This window comes from Podarcis filfolensis, assembly GCF_964270895.1.
Source record: "Podarcis filfolensis genome assembly, chromosome: 3".
Classification (NCBI taxonomy): Eukaryota; Metazoa; Chordata; class Lepidosauria; order Squamata; family Lacertidae; genus Podarcis; species Podarcis filfolensis.
The window spans coordinates 44,548,605-44,568,496 of record NC_139606.1 but is presented as its reverse complement, the minus strand read 5'-3'; the positions used below and the strand labels follow the sequence as shown (position 1 = coordinate 44,568,496).

General features: G+C 41.0%; 1 protein-coding gene across 6 annotated transcripts in view; it reads left to right on the top strand.

Moving 5' to 3' along the window:
• The first annotated feature begins 2,369 nt into the window (after nucleotides 1-2,369).
• Nucleotides 2,370-19,892, top strand: part of MAP3K7 (mitogen-activated protein kinase kinase kinase 7) — a 41,866-nt gene continuing 24,343 nt past the window's right edge. For all 6 annotated transcript variants that reach the window (XR_014546835.1, XR_014546836.1, XR_014546837.1 and 3 more), the window contains exons 1-8: nucleotides 2,370-7,966; nucleotides 9,956-10,066; nucleotides 12,234-12,299; nucleotides 13,016-13,061; nucleotides 13,856-13,994; nucleotides 14,983-15,107; nucleotides 17,072-17,200; nucleotides 18,253-18,383. Coding sequence is in view for 3 of the 6 variants with exons in the window: in XM_083608374.1 (XP_083464500.1) it covers nucleotides 7,877-7,966; nucleotides 9,956-10,066; nucleotides 12,234-12,299; nucleotides 13,016-13,061; nucleotides 13,856-13,994; nucleotides 14,983-15,107; nucleotides 17,072-17,200; nucleotides 18,253-18,383 (837 nt within the window). In the remaining 3 variants the exon portion in view is untranslated. The remainder of the gene's footprint in view (nucleotides 7,967-9,955; nucleotides 10,067-12,233; nucleotides 12,300-13,015; nucleotides 13,062-13,855; nucleotides 13,995-14,982; nucleotides 15,108-17,071; nucleotides 17,201-18,252; nucleotides 18,384-19,892) is intronic.

Sequence of the window (19,892 nt, the reverse complement as noted above, 5' to 3'; positions counted from 1 at the left end):
TGCTAGTTTTCTATTTGGGATAGTTCTACTGATCCAGATACATGGACAGATATATCAACTTCCACACTCTTAGGGTTTTTCCAGACTCTCACTATTTTTGGATGGGCTTCAATCATATACTGGCACTAGGATAGTTGGCTGGGAAATATTGTGCCACAAATTCTATTTCCCCCAAAGGCTGGAATTTTTGTGATGGGAAAAGTGGTGAGCTGAAGTGTGGAATAATACTTGCTTTGATACAAAATAAACAAGCAAATCAGGATGAATGGTGAATAAACAAGTCATCTAGAAGTAGCCCTTGACAATGTGAAGGCTAGTCTAGAATCCTTATTCTCTATGAAAGATTATTTTTTTCTATCTACAGGGAGTTTTAATAGTGGGGGGACACACATTCTGCTGTTCAAAAAACAGTTTCAACATGTGATCTGTTGGTTTTGGATGGGGGTGAAGAATCAAGTGCAAAGGGGAGAGACAAATCTAAAGGCCTTTGAACCCAGCCCTTTGATTACCCAAGAGTGTTTATGTTGAAAAGTAGCGCATCCCTGCTTTGGAGGAGTCCATGTGAACTGGAGGAGAAGTTGTCCAAAGCAGTTTTATCAAATAGTCATAAATTTCCCTTAAAACACATGGAAACCAGTTCTATTTGTGTAAATGTCCTTTTGTTGTTGTTGTTCCAGGACTTACAGTCATTTATTATCCGCTTTACTGTGTGTGACGAGTCCAAGTCTCCATTTTGTCTCTGTCCCCATTTTGTCACAGCCCTGACAAGTAATCTGTGGGAGGATCTGTGACATACATCAAACTCTGACAATGACATTGTCCTTGCTAGCCGAGCATGCATTTAACAAATTATTATTAGTGTAATTGTTTATTCATAACTGAGTGCTTCACATAGATAGGCAAGATGCACAGTCTCCAAAGATTTTGTATCTAAATAACTCAAGAGATAAATAAACATAAGATGAGACACAAAGGGCTGCTGCTGCAGCAGAGGGAAATTGAAAGGATTATGACCGTTGAAATGCAAAGGGAAAGAATTTGTTTAGAGAGACAGGTTTAATTAAGGACAATGAAGAAGGTGACTGGAGCACCTGATTCAGGTGGCACAAAAACAGAATGGTTAAGAATTAGTCACTGCTTGGAGCATACTCTAATGGAAATCCAAGGTCCAAGCATGGATCTTGTTCCACTGAAGAGCTAGGCAGTCAGAAGCTACCCAGTTCTGAGAGCTAGTGCATAGATGTTGCTCCATCACTCTGAGTCAAGAACTGAAGGCTTTTAAGCCTGAGCCTTCATAGCACAGCTGCTGGCCATCAGTGTGAACGATGGAATTTGTGTACTCATGAGGAGTGGCTTCTTTACAAATACCCTTTTACTCATGCAGTCACTTTTCTGCTTCTGGTGGCTGCTCAGTCTCCACCTCTAGGTCAGAGCAGGGCCTATCTGCATCCTGAGGCGAAGCATTGGTTGCCATCTCCCCTGGGGGTCCCAGATCCACTTGATATGCCTCAACAGAGTCCTTCAACATGGGCTGTTCCTTTGTGATATTTGGCTTGGAGTGCTCCACGTCATCTGAGTAAGAGGATTCCTTGAGCAGGAACAAACTACTCCCAGCAGGAACATGCTAAGCATAAGGAATAGTGAAAAAGAAGCTTCAGAATAAAACACAGAAAATAGGAATAATAGAAGCAGAAACAGGAATACACTTGAAAGACCCTTAAAAGAAGGGTAATAAAAGTGATAGTCAATGCAAGGTGATGGGGAAAGGAGGAGACAGAAAGTTAAGCCCGTGGTCTAAAATGAGGCTGCAAATGTTAGTCTGCTTAATTGGCCACTTCATCAATAGTTCACTAATTGGTGCAGGCCAATTTTAATAGATGAAGGTACATATTCATTGATTGGACAAATAAAACAGCCCCAGCAACCCAGAAAAACAGCAGACCTAAAAGTTTTAGAGGCCACTGAAAAGTTAAAAAATAATTTCTTAAGAGCTTTAAGGAAAATGCATTTTTAAAACATCTGCATCCACATAGTGTATATTGAACTAATTATGATAAAACGAACATTGGAAAGGCAAGAAAATGTTACACTTCTCCAAGAGGCATATAGGTGACATTTCTTGTAGTTTGAATTTTACGTTTTCTCATACACATCAATATTTTCATTTAGGTTCCTAGAGAGGAACAGAAATATTTGCTTGCATATTGTTACAGTTACTCTAAATAATTATTCATCCTTATCCTGAAATGACCTACACTAGGGTTGCCATAGATCAAGAACACAAGCAGCTATTATTCCATTTCTGCAAATCCCCAGGCATCCCTTAAAGTAAAAGCAAAAGTCACCTTTTGCTACTCATAAGTAGGGATGGGGGAGAAATTCAAGACCGTTCGCATTGACAGGCAAACTTGACTAATTTGCACTTTCTGAAACACAGCCATCCTTTTAAAGTCACACTTCTCCATATTTTGCAACACAATTCTCCAGACGAGTAATGTCTACAAAAATGCATAGTTCATTAAAACGTGTTTATTGGTAAAAAGAAATTCCATGAAGAAGGAAAGGGCGATGAAGAATTTCCTTGCATTTGATCTGAGGGTAGTGTAAAGATGTACCATTGACAGAAGCATAGTCATGGTTTCAGTGAGTACAGGATAAGATATAGGTGTCCTTCTTTCCTATGACACACCCATCCCATCCAGGAATCCACTCTATTTTAGCCATTTTCTTGGTGCATTTTCACCAGCACAGCAACTGTACTAGCAGAGTTTTCTACAGGCATCTCCAAACCATTCTGCTGAGATGTGTGTCATAGTGGCAGTGTATCTTGTGTTCTGCCAGCACAGTGTGGCTTCCACCATTTCACATATCCAGAGGTAGTGAACATGGTGCCTTCCAGATGTTGCTAGGCAACATTGTCTATGGCCACTGACCATGTTTTCTGGGCCTGATGGGAGTTGGCTTCCAACAACACCCAGACGGCACCATGTTGCCTAGCCCCGCAGCCAGCTTAACTTGAGTAAAAAATTGTACCCTAAATGGATCTATTTACAGGCAACTCCTCATTTGCACAGGGGTTGCATTCCGGGTCATTGTCCATGTCATAAACCCGTTCCACCCCCGCCACACACCCATTTCACCCCTTCTGGAGCTGAAAACACATGCATTGGTGGTCGCATGTCAATTGGATGCATGCTAAATGGTTGCCACCTGTACTTAGGTACTTGTGTTCATCATATTTGCTACAGTTGTAATGAAGGAAAGTATAAGAAAGGAAATTATCACAACAAATGCTCTTAAAATAATTGGGGGGGGGGCTTTCCAACTAAACCTTGAATATACTCCAAAACCAGTCTTTAGACCCAGATAAATCTTCCTCACAAATTCATATGCCACTGAAATAGCCAATAATAACTGTGATCTTGGGTGGAGCCATATACTGCACCAATTATGATTCAGGATGTTATCAGAACAGGCATAGAGAGTTCAGCTGGACCATTTGCCACCTAGCAGTTTTAGCATTTCAGCCCAGGTTTCCAACAAAAGTTTCTCACATTTAAATAATAATAATAATATTCTAATCATCTGGCTGAAGATACCTCCCAAGTTTTTAAAACGAAAAGATATATTGTCGCAAATGAGTTATCTTGTAATAAAATGTATAAATACTGTTTACAATGTAAAAACAAAAGTACTGACAAGACACAATACTTTTTTAAAAAAACTTGCCCACTTGGTGATTAATTTTTTTAACTCTTTTATTTTGAAGATTTCTGGAAGTTGGTTTCAGAAATGAATTAATTTAGTAATGTAAAGGGGAAGATTCCATAGAACAGTAGTGCCACAGTACCACCTTGTGGGAAGAAATATATTTGATACTGGAAGGAAAAAAATTTTTTTTTGTACTGAATAGGAAGTAAGTTTTAGAAAAGGCAAAGTAGCAGGTATTTCATTTTCTGTGTGCTTTATTTTAATTATATGCTGGTTTTACAGTGTTGAAGTATCTGAAAAGTGTTCAATCAAATTAAAATTTAAAAGAGAAAGAAAATAAATATTATTTAAACATACGGTGCTATAATATTGCTGTCAATATTATTACCAATATCTGTTTGAGGGATCAATAGTTTTATCCATTTTTTGTTAAACCTGGACAAGTTTGTTACTTACAGACCTGTATGATTTGCTACATGAATTCAGAAAATCAGAACATGTTTTTGTAATACCTAAGGCTGCAAGCCCAACTCCACTTAAGTCTCAATTCAGTAGAGAAGGTATGGTTAAGACTGCATAGCATTCAATCAAGAAGAATACTTCTGAGAAGACATGGCTTGTGATTGCTCTATAATGTAGAGTGCAATCCTATACTGAAGATCCACCAACAGCAGGAAACAACTATGCTGACAGAACTCCAGATATGCAAACAACCAAGACACAAATAATCCTTAACAACAAACTATGTAACCAAAATATATGGTGTGTGTGCAAAAATAAAAATAAAAAAATCTGAATTCTACTACAGTACAATAAAATAGTTGAAATACGTACAAACATTCCAGTAGCAAACTGGCAACCAGTGCAACTCTTTCAACAAGAGTAAAAGATTCCTGCATTGCAGGGGGTTGAACTAGCTGACCCAACTCCATATGATTCTATGTTGCCAGTAGCCTGTTCCTTTGTACAGTCTGGCTTCTCAATTCTGCACTGCTTGCAGCTTCTGACCAGATGCAAAAACACTCCACTTAGAGTGTGTCACAGTTATAAAGTCTTGAGGTTACCAGGGCATGGACCACTATCATCAGGTTATACCAGCTCAGGAATGGTCATAGCTGGGGTACCAGCTAAAACTGTTAAAAGCACTGCTAGCCACAGAGGCCTCTTGAGATCCCAAATTCCACATGGTTCAGAAGCATCACAGTTTCCAGTCAGTCTCCCCCTGGCAACCGATCTCCACCCAGCATCCCTGCAGGCCTATCCTTCCTCCACCATCTTGTCCTGTATCACTGAGACCTGGATGGGTGAGAGGGAGGAGTTGGTCTCATCCAGCTGTGCCCATCTGGATACTTGGTGCAGCATCAGGCCAGATTTGAGGGTTGGGGAGGGGAAGTTACTGTGGTCTACAGAAATTCTCTTCCCACCCCTCCAGGTTCACTCTCTCCAGGTTCTTTACCCAGTTGTGGGGATCTAGTGTGTGTGTTCCTGGCACTGGGCAATTAGGACAGGTTAGGGATTTCACTGATTTACTGCCTGCCTCACTGCCCAGCAGTCTCCCTGCCTGAGCTGACAGAGCTGACCTCAAGAGGTGGTGTTTAGGCAGGGTTTCTGCCCCAGGTGAAGCCTCCAGAGGGGCACCATTGAGGCTCCCAGGCTCCCAGGGCTTCAGCTGGAGAAAAAGATGAAAAAGTGAAGGCAGCCCCTAGTACCTTGCGTCCCATAAGAAGCTGAAAAAGGCTCATTTACAACATGATGCAGGGAGAGGGAGAGTTGGAAAATCTGGAGAGGTTGCATGTCTCTCCCCCATGAAGCAAAAGACCCCCTGTGAATTTGCTACTGCATTGAGATTGTAATGAAAGGGCACTTTCTACTTTAAACTTGTAAAAATAATTTTTTCACCTTACATGGAGCCTAAAATTGCTATAAAATTATCATTTCCTAAAGTGAGTAATCAAACAAAAACAAAATTGAAAGGAATCTTGTTGAAGCTTAAAGGTAAAGGGACCCCTGACCCTTGGGTCCAGTCGTGGCCGACTCTGGGGTTGCGGCGCTCATCTCACTTTATTGGCCGAGGGAGCCGGCGTACAGCTTCCGGGTCATGTGGCCAGCATGACTAAGCCGCTTCTGGCGAACCAGAGCAGCGCACGGAAACGCCATTTACCTTCCCGCCGGAGCGGTACCTATTTATCTACTTGCACTTTGACGTGCTTTCGAACTGCTAGGTTGGCAGGAGCTTACTCAGGAGTAAATTTACACATCAAAAGTCATTGAAAAGGTTCTCTCAGAACCAAGAAGAGGGGTGGGTGGCAAAAAGCCTCAAAGAGAAAAAGGAAAAAAGGAAACCAGAGGGCCTTGGCTGATCTTATTGAAATGCTGTCTTTTAATGATCCTGTAACCAAATAAATCCAATTCAGAACCTGACCTCAGATAAACAATTGATGCATATGGAAGTTCTACTCTTGACAAACAATTTGCTTTTACTGGAGGGGATTGCTCATTTTCCCTTTGGTCATACAGTCATAATACTTCTTAGAATTCCTTTGTATTAAAATGGTAATATTGACTACTTTTTATGCTATTTACAGATAAATGTGTTGAGGGGTGGGTGTGTTTGTTTGCATGCACATATGTGTAGGTACGCAAACATGTATGGGGGGGTGAGGTGCCAAACTGGATCTTTGACCCGATTGACAGAAAGCCTAATTTCAGTTCTGGTTTAGGACTCCCATATTATCAGGACTTCATTGCTGCCATGACAACCATGGGGCTGCCCCAACATGTCATTGGCCCAATGCATGTGGCAGGCCACACTCTGGACCTTAACTGGGCAGGAAGAGGGTGATCATCAGTCCCTTTTTCATGGTCAGATGCTCAGTGAGGTGTGCCCGTTTGTGCTCGTTGACTTTTTCCAATATAAGGCAGTACAACGTTAGCGCATTGGTGCATTGGTAGCGGAAAAGCATCCCGTCTAAAATCTCTGCCTGTCCTGCTGCTGCTCAGAGGTGTACAAGAGGGTAGTACTGTGGTACCTCAGGTTACAGAGGCTTCAGGTTACAAACTCCGCTAACCCAGAAATATTAGCTCAGGTTAAGAACTTTGCTTCTGGATGAGAACAGAAATCGTGCAGCGGCGCAGCAGCAGCAGCAGGAGGCCCCATTAAGCTAAAGTGGTGCTTCAGGTTAAGAACAGTTTCAGGTTAAGAACGGACCTCCGGAATGAATTAAGTTCTTAACCCGAGGTACCACTGTACTTCTCCTAAGGGAGACATGCGCTTCCAAGTTTCGCTTTCGTACTCCCCGCTCTGTCTCGCACCAGGCCACTGAAAGCCGAGGCGGGCCACTCCTTGTGAGCCCCACACCCGGTGGCCGGCTCCCGGAGGGAGAAAAGCCCTTGCCCGCGCGCGGCTACGGGGAAAGCTATGCGAAATGACGACCGCGGGTTCCTCCGGCGGCCTCTGGGAGGCGGCAAAGCAAGCAGGAAGGCGGAGCAGCTCCGGGAAGAGTGAGGCGGCGAACGAGCTAAAGGAAAGAGGAGGAGCAGCTAGTGCCGCCGCCGCCGCCGCTTCTCCTGCCAGGCCGTGGCCCTGGCCGGGCCTCCTCAGTAGCCGGAAAGGGAGAGGCGGCGCGCCGTGTGGGGAAAGTCCCTTCCGCGAAGCGGCCCCGATGTCGGGCGAGGCGGGTGCTGGGCTCTGAGCGGCGGCTGCGGCGGCTCCTCGTCCTCCTCATTCAACCTTCTCCTCTGTGAGGGGGGGGGGGGGGCGGGCAGCCGCCGACGCGACTCCCAGGCTCCGACCGAGGAGAGGCCGCGGCCTGCAAGAGCGAAGCAAGGAGGGAAGCCGGGGGTGGTAGTGTAGGCGGAGGTTGCGTGCGTGCGGGGGCGCAGGATGCCGAGCCGGGCCCCCTCGGCCTGGGCTTCCCGGTGGCCCCAATAAAGCCCCGGCGGAAGAGCCTCGTATGAGGCCTCTCCGCGGCCCAGGAGGCGCCTCCGTCGGGCCCTCCGTCCCCCGCTGAGTGCTGTGAGGTGGGCTGGGGTCCCGGGGAAAAAGCCCCGAGAGAGGAGCCCTTCTGCGCCCCGGTCCCCGCCTCGCCTGGGCGGCCTGCGCTCTCCCTCCAGACGCGCAGCCCCACACACCCCATATACACTCACACCCGCTGGAAGTGGAGGGATGTCTTCTGCCAACTCCGCGGACATGATTGAAACCCCCCCGGTGCTCAACTTCGAAGAAATTGACTACAAAGAGATCGAGGTGGAAGAGGTGAGTCCCCACAGCTGGAGAGGGCGCCGGGAGGGACACTTGGTAACTCAACTCGGCAGTAAGCCCCACGTAACTCCAAAGACACTTCCCCACCACCTCCTTGGAGATCTATAGATGCATATATAGGATGGCAGGCTCTTTTGCACGAAGTCAACATTGCCCCTATGCGCACACTTGAGGCTGTAATCCTGTGCCTAAGAATTACTTGAGAGTAAGCCCCATGGAGTACAGTGCACACGTAGGATTGCAAATTTATATGAGGGGTCTGGGCTCGAGGCTTTCCTGAAACTGCGCCTTCTCTCTTCTGCCCCCCCCCCAAAAAAAACAGACTCTAGTTGTTTACAGGCTAATTGTACACATGACCCATTGGTGAGATAAAAACAATATATGACAGTCAGGGTTATGTGTAGTATTTAAAGGGCTGCCCTTAGACCAGTAGCTTGGGGTTCAAATCTCTACATGACTGAAGCTCAGTGAATGATCATGAGCTTATCCCCATCTCTGAGCATAACTCACAGGCGTGTTGTGAGGTTGGAATAGAGAGCGACCTTGAATTCCTTAGAAGCTTTGAAAATATAATAATACTAATATTCCAGTGGTACTTTATCAAGCATGAAAGCTGAGCTATGGCTTGAGTAACTAGTTCTGAGGCAATCATCTCAAGATTTGAGTCGCAATAAGATTTAAAGGCCGCCAACCCCAACACACACACTTGTTTAGGGAACCTCAACACACATAATTTTAAAATAAAAGATAAGACTGAGGGACTTTTAATGAGTGGTTCCCTAGACTGGATGGATAGGAGGTTGCCTGCTCTTGATGGGGGTACATGCCCTCTGAAGGACCAGGTACGCAGCTTGTGGGTATTTCTGGATCCTTTGCTGTTGCTTGAGGCTCAGATGGCCTCAGTGGCACAAGGTACCTTCCCTAAGCTTCAACTTGTGGCCCAGCTGCATCCCTATCTGGACAGGGATAGCCTAAATTCTGTAGTCTATGCTCTGGTAACCTCTAGATTAGATTACTGCAATGTGTTATACGTGGAGCTGCCTCTGAATTTAACATATAAAACAGCCAGTAGAAAATAAGGCTGTATCACTAAACACAGCATTAAAGCAGTAAATCAACAGTATCACCAATGAAACCACGTAACAGTATCACCAATGAAACCACGTAAAAGCCACTTGGAACAGATTGGTCTTCAAAGCCTTTTTAGATCAACAAGACCCATCAGTGGTGGGATCACTTTAAAGCTGTTAGCTACTGAATATAGGTTTGGTATCTTAAGTTGGAAGAGTCATTATAAAGTCAAAATCCTTTTTGCAAGTTTACTTGCAAGTAGTCCCTGTTGATTTTTGTGGGACTAACCTTTTCCATCTGGGCTATCACATCTGGACGAATTACAAACTTTCGTATGCATTCAGTTTCATAAACACTATGTAGCCAGAAGTGACATATTTTCTCAGCTCAGGGAGATACTGCATTAAAATAAAAAATTGATGTGTCAATGATGGGAAGTGTGTAAAGGAAGCATAAGATCCCCAAGGTTCATTTCTGTAAAATAAACCTGCACACTCCTGGAGACTCAGGATAATCAGTCAATGCCTGGATAGAAAGGTTTTTGGGGTAGAAAGACATTAGGGCATATACAGAGATGGAAATTATTTTGGACAGATCTGCACAGCAGTATCTAAAAAGCTGAACATGAACCACCATACAGGTATGGTGGTTTGCAGGAGCTTGTTTAAACCTCTTGGTTTTGTTGCCTGCCTGAGACTGCAAAAACAGGAAGTTGCCAAGCATCTGGCAGACTGCGATTAATGTATTTTGGGTTTGAGGTATCTTGGCAAGCCATGAGTTGTGCAGGTCTTTTGCACAACATAAATGTTTTACCATGTCATTCTATAGTAGGAAGAAAGAAAATAATATGAGCTATGTAGATGGTTTGTTTGAAATATGTAACTGAAAGTTTCCAATTGCCTTTTTATATAGGTTGTTGGAAGAGGAGCCTTTGGAGTAGTTTGCAAAGCAAAATGGCGAGCAAAAGATGTGGCCATTAAACAAATAGAAAGTGAATCGGAACGAAAAGCTTTCATAGTAGAGGTATATTTTTTCTTTTAAAATTCTTTTAACATCTGATTAACAGGTAGCCTATTGTTTTCAAAACAATTTTATTTAAGCTTTGTTGGAAGAGAAATCAACCCACCCCCAAAATAGGACTTTGTGAGAACTGTACTGTTTCAGTCAGTAAAACAGCAACTCTATTTGTACTTTGCAATATTGTGAATTTGTATGGGTGCTCATAATTTTATTGCTGTGCCGTAAAATGTTCCTTTAAGATTTATTATGAGTTGTGTTTTGAAAACTTTCTACACCCCTGGGGGTGTATTCAGGACTCCGTTGGGATGAGGGACAAACTAGAAAGTTGATTCCAAGAACCTTCTGAATTGTAGTCCCACCACCTGTATTTGGGAATATTGCAAACTCAATTAGCTGGTTAAAGACTGAATTCTTCCTTGTCTGTAGGGATATTATGTCAACTACATTTGCTTAGAATAAAACAACTCTGCAAACTACTAAAGCTGAGTTATTGGTGTCCTGCTTCTCCAGTCACGCTGGCCCATTTAAAATACTACTTTACCTCTATGTTCTCCCTACAAGCAGTGGTGAGGAAAATGGACTGTGCATTCCTACTCTGCCTGCTGATAACTCTTGTCACACTAGATGTGGGTGTCACATTTTGTAGGGTGTGTCAGAAGGTGTGTTTTCTACCACACATAGAAAAGAGATCAGGAAGTGAGTGTATTTCAAACCAGATCACTCAAAGTGACAAACTACTTGAATATGTACACTTATTTATCAGATGATCAACACTTAATATTTCAGGGGGTTGGGGGGTGAGAGAGAGAGAGAGGTATGGCACTTCTGTTGGTGGTACACTCTAGTACAATGGTCCATTGCTAGTACATTATTTAAACATGCAGAAATACATTATTAAGCATAGTGTGCCCACAATAGGCCTGACTCACACAAATAGGCAAATAACTGGCTGTAATTTTTATTAGCCATGCTTGTAGTTGGTTTTGCATATGAGGGCAGAAACATCGACCTTAACTTGTCCTGTCCAGCTGCTGAAAGGGAGCTTCTACTCCATCCCAGTTCAACTGATTGGATAAACCTGAGAGACAGAACCATGGTGGTCAAAGGCCTGGTACAAATTGCCATGCCTTTTCTCTGGAGTGGGATGAAACTACATTTCTCTTTCTGGACTGAATTGGAGTGCTCAGGTGATGCCCCACAGGGTCCTGTGGAGTGTCCAAGCCTTGCTTCCGTTGTGTAAAGTGTTGATTAGGATTGCCAGTTACTACTACCATTATCTGCCATGTAACATCTCTGTACATTTTCTACCTATAGCTAAAGACTATTGTTCTTCTCAAAGGATGCATATTGATGTAAAATTAGTCCAGGGACTCAGCTGCAAATAAAACATTTTGAATGTGTTGTAAAGTGCAGTATACAATTGTGACACTAGATGGTGACTGTGAGCTATAGCAAATTCAATGCTTTTTTCAAAACAATTAAAAAAACACATTTTACAATGTTTTTAACACGTGTGTAAATTAGGCAGCCATTATTTGTGGTCTCCACCTATCCCTCCCCTATTGTATGTGCTGTGGACTTCGGACAGGGGTGGGGTCACCCTTTCACTTTTCATTCTTAATGGCAATCAGAAGCCATGAGTTCCCCCTCCAGATTTTTCTGTGGTGAGAGGACTTGGGGGATAGGGGTCTCACATCATGCTATGATTGGGACAGTGATCACCCAGAACTGAATGCTTGCAAAGGCTAACCTGCTAAATGTGTTTCTAGAACCTGATTTTATGCTCAACCTGATTTTATGTTCAGATGCTGTTCTATACATGCAATACTACAATACTACTCTGTCACTGGCAGAGTAGTGGCAACCAAGGGCCACCACAGATAACACAAACTTTATCCAAGGGATAGTCATAGCAGTCCTTCTCACTGAAAAGTTGCACAGGGGGAGGGTAACTGGTAGTAATTGTTTAAAAAAAATTCAGTGTTAGGTGAGGTATCTGCTTTGCGCTAACTAAACCACAGTTCATTCTCCAGGTCTGTGCAAAATATCATACAGCATCAAACCAGTTTTAGCATTCAGCTGTGAATCCCACATGAGCAAAGATTAGAAAAGATCACTTTTTAAAATTAAGGACGTCACCTTTAAATGCATTATTTCTCTTAAATTCCAGCTTCGACAGTTGTCACGTGTGAACCATCCTAATATTGTCAAGTTATATGGAGCTTGTTTGAACCCAGTAAGTTGCACTTTTTCTGTTTTTGAGGTCACAATACAATATTTTTGTAGGGCTAAATATTTTATGATGATTAAAAGTTTTGCTTGCATTAAGTAAGAATACGAGAGCAAATAGTTCCTTAGTTGGCTTACTTGCACATACTGCACTGACTTTTCCCATTTTTATTATGAAAATGTGTGTATTAATTGGATATGCTTTTGCTATTTGTTTAGCAATAAACCTGGAATAATCAGGTTTCCCAGGTTATGCTTCATGGGTTCACTTGGCCCAACATTTTCTTTTGCCCCCCTTCCAGTTCACATGAATAATTTCTAAAATTCTAAAATTTTAGAACTGTGCACCAGTTAATTTATTTTCATTTGTTCTTTCCCCCCTTCATTACCAATGTTCACAAGTGATAATTAACTGAAATACAACATAGAAGGGCATCAGTAAAGTAGGGCTGGGTGGATATCGTGTAAGAACAGAAGGAAATCAAAGTTGCAGCAAACTATGTGTATGAAGCTATCTGCAAAGATCAGAAATCGAAAAAAGATAATGAAATTATCCTAAGTCACTTTTGCCGCTGCACAAACAAGATCAGGCAATTTGGAACCCAAAAATCCACACAGGAGTTTAGATGCAGAACTTTTCAAAAACATTCCTATTTTAAAGATTTTCTTCTACATAAAAATCAAAAGTGTCTTCTAACTTAACACTTTGATTTTTCCACAAAGGTTTGTCTTGTTATGGAATATGCTGAAGGAGGTTCTCTGTATAATGGTGAGTCTCTCTCTTGAGTTGCATTATCCAAAACACTTAACTAAAATGCAAGGTTGCATTTAGAAATTTGTACTATAAATCCAAAGCTGTAGAAGTGACAATTTCTTTCTAGTGTTGTTTGATTTTTATAATGTGAATTCATGTGTTCTTGTTTTGTCTACTTAAAAAAAAAACAATTCGCTATTAAGTATTCTACTCAACTACCATTAATCAACTCCATTGGTATTGGGCCTAAAGTTGTGAAGATATTTCATATAACCAAATTGGATAAGCAAGAAGGTGGGTTCATCAGCAAGGTATGCTGTGGTGGTGCAATTGCTTTACTATGAGTATACAGTTACTGAACCCACATCTTTTAAGTCACCACAAAGCCACTGAAAGCATATTCACTTGTGGTATTATAAACATAGAGATTGAATTGTATTCTTGGTGAAGCATCCCTTATATTGCATTACCTAGAGCTGCCACATTTCAAAAAGTGAAAATCCAGACACAATAGTTGTTGAGCTACCCTCACGTTACCACAAATGCCATTCAAAACAAATGACTCTGAGCAAACAGTCTGCCAGTTTGGCCCTGTGTTTCGTTCTAGAAATAGAGTTACTGCAATACCCAAGATGTTTGTAACTTATTCTTCACATAAGTGGTGCAGTTCACAAATTAAATTGGCTACCTTTTTGTGTCCAATGCTGCTAGAAACAAACAGTGACTCAGACCTGTGATTTTGTATTCTTGTTTTGTATCAACTGTAATGTGCAATTAAGTTCTTTTTAGTTTGTAACTTTGTTTTTCAGTCCTACATGGTGCTGAACCTCTGCCTTACTACACTGCTGCGCATGCAATGAGTTGGTGTTTACAGTGTTCCCAGGGAGTGGCATACCTTCATAGCATGAAACCGAAGGCTCTAATTCACAGGGACCTAAAACCACCAAAGTAGGTCTTTGGGCACTGTTTAAGCTTCTTAACATTCAAAATAAATCTTGTAGTCTTCTTCCCACCCCCACCCATCTTAGAGGATAAATGGCTTACCGCACATCTGAAAGCAGATACTATGCTCATATTATGGTGCTTTTTATTAGCAGGGAATAGGGCATTCAGCACAAGTGCTCATTGTGCAACATGCAAAGCATGTGTTTGTATAACATCAGATACCCAGTTCTATGAAACTGTTCTTTAAAATTAACATTAAAAACAATGTTTAAAAAATCTATTGAAAGTTATGGAAGAACTCCCATTATAGTGCTCCAATCCTTATTCTGATCTGTGATTAGTAATAGTTTGGAACAACATGATAATCCTCTAATAAAACTCTCCTTCTGGCAAGTTTGCATTGTTCTCCCCAATGGAGCATGGGATTTCAGGATGCAATCTTGAAATGTCTGGCTTACAGGGAAATACAAATCCAGCACCCTCCTGGGCTTGCCTTAGGGCAGTAGTAAGCACAGACGAATGCTCTATTCCCAGCCTGTATTTAAAAAAAAAAAAACCACAACCCTGTATTTTTCATTTTTCTCTCCCACTGAAAACAATGGAAAGAAAGAAGTGTGTCAATCTCCATCCAGTTTGGGGCTCTGGAGGGAGGAGTTAGAGGACCAGAAGACTTTGGATTTTTCAGAACTTAGCTACTTTTCAGCAACCTTTTGCTTTTTTGGCCCTGCTGATGTCAGAGCTCCATCACTGGTTGAGCTAGGACATCAGAGGGGTCAGCATCACCTAAGAGGGGGCAGTGGGCAACACTTCATCGGAGCAGATCTTATCCTATAGCTCCTGTAACACATTCCCAGCCACCATAGAATCTCACCCTTAGTGTAGTAACATTATTTTTTAAGTTTATATCCTGCCCTTCTTCCCAAAAGAGCTCAGGGCAGCAACTACTCTTATTTAATCACAAGATTCCTAAACTATTCTGTTTGTTTGACAGCTTGCTCTTGGTGGCAGGGGGGACAGTTTTAAAAATCTGTGATTTTGGTACAGCCTGTGATATTCAGACACACATGACCAACAATAAGGGAAGTGCTGCTTGGATGGCACCAGAAGTTTTTGAAGGTAAGAAAGTAATTTGATGCTAATATGCATTTTTGTGTGTTCTACAAGCTTTATTGTTCGTTGGTTTTTATACTGATTTTTATTTATCAAGGGCATATGGAATTTTTCTCTCTCTGTATTCCTGTTGAATATTGTAATAGGTAATGGTTTGGGGAGGTTAAAAACAATATATTTAACAAAAGTTAGATATTTCATACCTTGGGTTTATTTTAACAATAAGCAATAAACTTCCAAATCGTTAAAATATTAGTAGCTGTATATGTAGACCCACCATAAATTATATATCTTGAAGGAAATTACCTGTTGACAAAGTAATTTGTGCTGTTATGAGTCACTTTGTGCATATTTACATTGAAAAGTGGCCTATAAACTTAAATATTAACTAAATAAATAAACTTGCTTCCATATTAATATATACCTGCATTTAATCTTGGAGGAATTCAATTCAAATATTGCCATTTATAAAATCTGCTCAGTGCTATCACTTGTGTGGCACTGAAATAGATATATATATATGAGATTATGCATGCAGGATAGGGGCATTGGTATAGCCTTGTCACATGCAATAGCATCCTGGTGTGGACACAACATAGTAGAAGTTTGCACACACTCAGAAGCCACCTAAGTGTTTCCTTGCTCCTGTTCTCAATCTGAATGTGTAATAAGCCATTCAAGGATGCACTCTCTTGGTTCCATTGAACTGTCACTCAAGGGATGCTTTGTAACATGCTTAGAATGGTTTCTTTTTAAATTTCTAATAAAACTACTTGCAAAGAAGTTTTCTTTTCTTCTTTGAAAACTCATCAACTGTTGTACTAAGAGAATTTAAGGTACTCCTAGTTAAATATTTCCCCCCAGATATTTGGCATTGATCAAATTAATTAGAGGGGTGGGTGGGAGAACCTTTCCTGTGCTTTGTATGTCAAATTTGACAGCTGGGTAGTCCTGCGTGTCAATAACTTGCCCCTCACCCAAACCCGGAACCCTGTCTTTGGTGATTCAAAATATTCAGGGTATAAAACCAACCCTGCAAAGTATTACACTGCCTTTACTCCTTAAGTGCAACCAGCCTGGGCCAAGAGACTCCCAGACCTTAATGGAAACTTCCCTAAGATTCCAAAGAAGCAACAGCTGAAACAGGACTGTCTGTTCCCTGAGCCTCAGATTAACCACCTTATTCAGTAATTGGTAACCAAGAGATTAGCAACTAGAATTAGTACCAAGGCATTACCCAAAATAGACAGATAGCAACATAAGCAAGGTAGATTTATTAAAAAGCAAAGACTGGAAGTAGAATAAAAATAGCAGCATATGACAGAACCAAAAAAGCCATAAAAGTTACAGATCAAAAACCCAATTGACAAACACCACTGGGAATTACAAATCAGACTAAATAAGAAAGCTAACTTCCTAACTCTATCAGTTCCATAAAGCACTGACCCCCATTCTCAACTAGCAGGCCTCACTGCGGATCTTGAAGCACAGTAGCATAAGATAGCATAGTGCTTCAACCTGATGAGCTCACGCCATTACTGAAAAGTAACTTCTTCGCACAGACCAGAGGCCTAAGCAAAATAATTTTCTTGACATCTTCCACCGAACATCACAATGATGTCAAGTGATAATTGTCAGTACTTCAAAACACCTTGCCCTACAGGGTGCTTTGAAGCAACCACCCATCAGCCGAATGCATTCCTACTTTCTGCAGAGATTAGCTGTTTGATGGCACACCCCACGATTAACTTGATCCACAGACTTGAACACAGCTGATAGTAACTTCAAGCCTGCTTTTTGCATGGGTTGGTCATGGGGAACTTCTTCTTTACCTGTGTTGTGGCATCTCATACAGAGTATGAGATGGAATACCTCGAGTTTTGTCACTAACATTCAGAAAATATATTGTTTGAGAAGGGACACATTTTGTTTTTAAAAGGATATAAATTATATGAATAACCTTTTTTCAGGTAGCAATTACAGTGAAAAATGTGATGTATTCAGTTGGGGTATTATTCTTTGGGAAGTGATTACCCGTAGAAAACCTTTTGATGAGATTGGTGGTCCTGCATTTCGAATCATGTGGGCAGTTCACAATGGTAAGTTCAAACTTAATGGGTAACTGACAAGTAGCATTTCTGAATTTGTGTGTGTGTGTGTGTGTGTATTTGCCACAAGTTTTCAGTAAAGTGCATTACTCCGATGCCTAATTCACTGGCGCAAGATTGGGGCAAAAGTACACCAGCCAGGGGCAAATCCACTTGTTTAAACTCTTATCTGCTCTAGTCGCATAGAAGGCAGGGGATTATTTTAAATAGTAAAATGGTCATTAAGTGATTGATTGATTGATTGATCGATCAGTCAATCATTTTATTTGTATGCCTTCTCTCCAACCAAAGTTAAAACCATGCACAGGGAATTTTACAACTTTAAAAAAAGTGCATAACTACAAACATCAAAAAGTACAGAGCCAAATTTAACATTTTCCACTTAATTCATTGTATCTTAATTTTGGATGCTGTGATTTAACAAGAACAACAGCAATAAGCCCTCCGCCACAAAACCCCCTAAACAACACCCCAGCCCAAGATTCTGTTAAGCAACCTCAGCTTTTGTAACTGGAGTCAGTCAGGGCCCTGCCCTCCCAGGCCAGGTGGGAAAAGGTCTTCCAACACTCAGTTTAGGTCCCAATTTACCTTCTTGCAACAAATTGCTGCCTTCTGTGCTGTCTTGGCAGAAGCCAGGTTGGGAGTAAAAAAGGCTTTGGGGACTGAATGGGAAGCCTCTGACAGCTGCATTTGGCATACTGGCCAGAAGATCCCCATCCTCAGTTGAGAGTATATACAGCATTTGCTTCAAGTAAAATGCTTTTCTCATTCAGGACCCAAGTACCACTTCATAAATTGGCATACCTTTTCGGTAAGCAATTTAGTGAAGTGGTAAAATAATCCCTGTATCCACTCATGTGAAATCTTTCAAGTTGCAATGTTGCAAGGATAGCAGATGGAAAGCCGCAAGATTATTTTGTTGAAAAAGCAACAGTATTGTTAATTTTCTGAAATCGTCAAGGATGGTTAGTTTTGTGTAGAATTCTTACAACTTCATTGTACAATTTTATAATGTGTGGGTTTTTTTAATGGTCTCCCTGTAGGTACTAGGCCACCACTGATAAAAAATTTACCCAAGCCTATTGAGAGCTTAATGACTCGCTGTTGGTCAAAAGATCCCTCACAACGACCTTCAATGGAAGAAATTGTCAAAATAATGACACATTTGATGCAGGTACATTTTTCTTACATATGGCATAATGTACTAAAAGGACTGGCTTATATAAGGCATGGAAAGTAGATGGTTTGGAAGCAGTGGGGGAAAGAGAAGTATGGAAAAGTCACTACCATTGTAGAAGAGAATGATAATGGAAGACCACCAGAAGTTATATGCCCACTTTGTTGCAACAGAACCAGTCCTAAAAAATTTGGCTTGGGATAATGTTCTGCATATTTTAAAACTTTATTTTATATATATATATATATATATATATATATATATATATATATATATATATATATATATATTGTTTATTTTGTTTAAATAAGTAGTACAGAAAAAGCTAACAACAGCAAAAAAGAAAAAGAAAATTAGATTGAATACAATCCAAAAATATTGAAAGCAAATATTACATACTTACCATATAATACTCCCCCCCCCCAGCTTCCCACCGCCACAATTCGACTTCTTTGAATCTCTGTTTCCACCTTTATCTTTGCATTCTCCACATGTATCATTTTTTGTATTTCTTCCATCTCTTCTCTTTTCCAAATCATAGATATACTTTACATTTTTATTCTAGGCATATTAGCATATATTTCTTAGAACAATATTTTAACATACAATCTTCGAAACATTTCCATTCCTTCTTTAATTTTTGATTTGACTGATATCTTATGATTGAGGTTAGCTTAATTTTGTTAGTAGAAGGTTGGGTGGTTTTTTCGGAGGAATAATTCTCTTCTGCTTTGAACATCCTGAAGCAAAGGTAAACAGCAGACTATATTTTTTACTCTATTTGAGACTTTTTCTTACTGCTTCCCTACCCACAGAAATACATTGAAAAATATTCCATTCAGGCCCAGTTTGCACTTCATGCTAAATTACTGTTTAGCACTTTCAGAACAAGTCTCACTATCAGGTACTCCTCCTCACCTTTCCACTCTGTCATAGCTGCAAGGAGGAGATCAGAAGCATCACATTTTAACCCCCCCCCACTTCATTGTTATGCACAAACTATAGTTTATTAAAATTATGGTTTGTTAGCAAGCCATAGTGAACGATGATTTGAACCTTACTTTTGAATATAAATCATGTTTAAACTAACCACAGTTCCTGCAAGTTTGGTCATAGCAAGGAACTCTGGTTTGTTTAAAAGCAGATACTGAAGATCCTCATGCCAGTTGAAAAGAGAAAAGTGGGGAGCTTTGAAGTCTGAGATTTGCCAGGACAGATTCCCATAGCATTTCACCTAGGAATCCTCTTTCAACTACCTGCGACAGTTTCAGCCTTACAACCTAATTACAACAATCTTGTTATAACTGCTTTGACCTTTATAGCCATTGGAAATATCTATGCTGCAATCTAGAGATAGCTATCTAATTTCTTGAAGTAACGAAAGAGGGAGTAACATGCCACTTGGGACCCATGTTTACAAATTACTGCATTTGCATAATATGTAAGATTACAGTGGAAATGTGTAATAGAAATTATGCTGGCATGCAAGCCTAGAATGGAAATGTT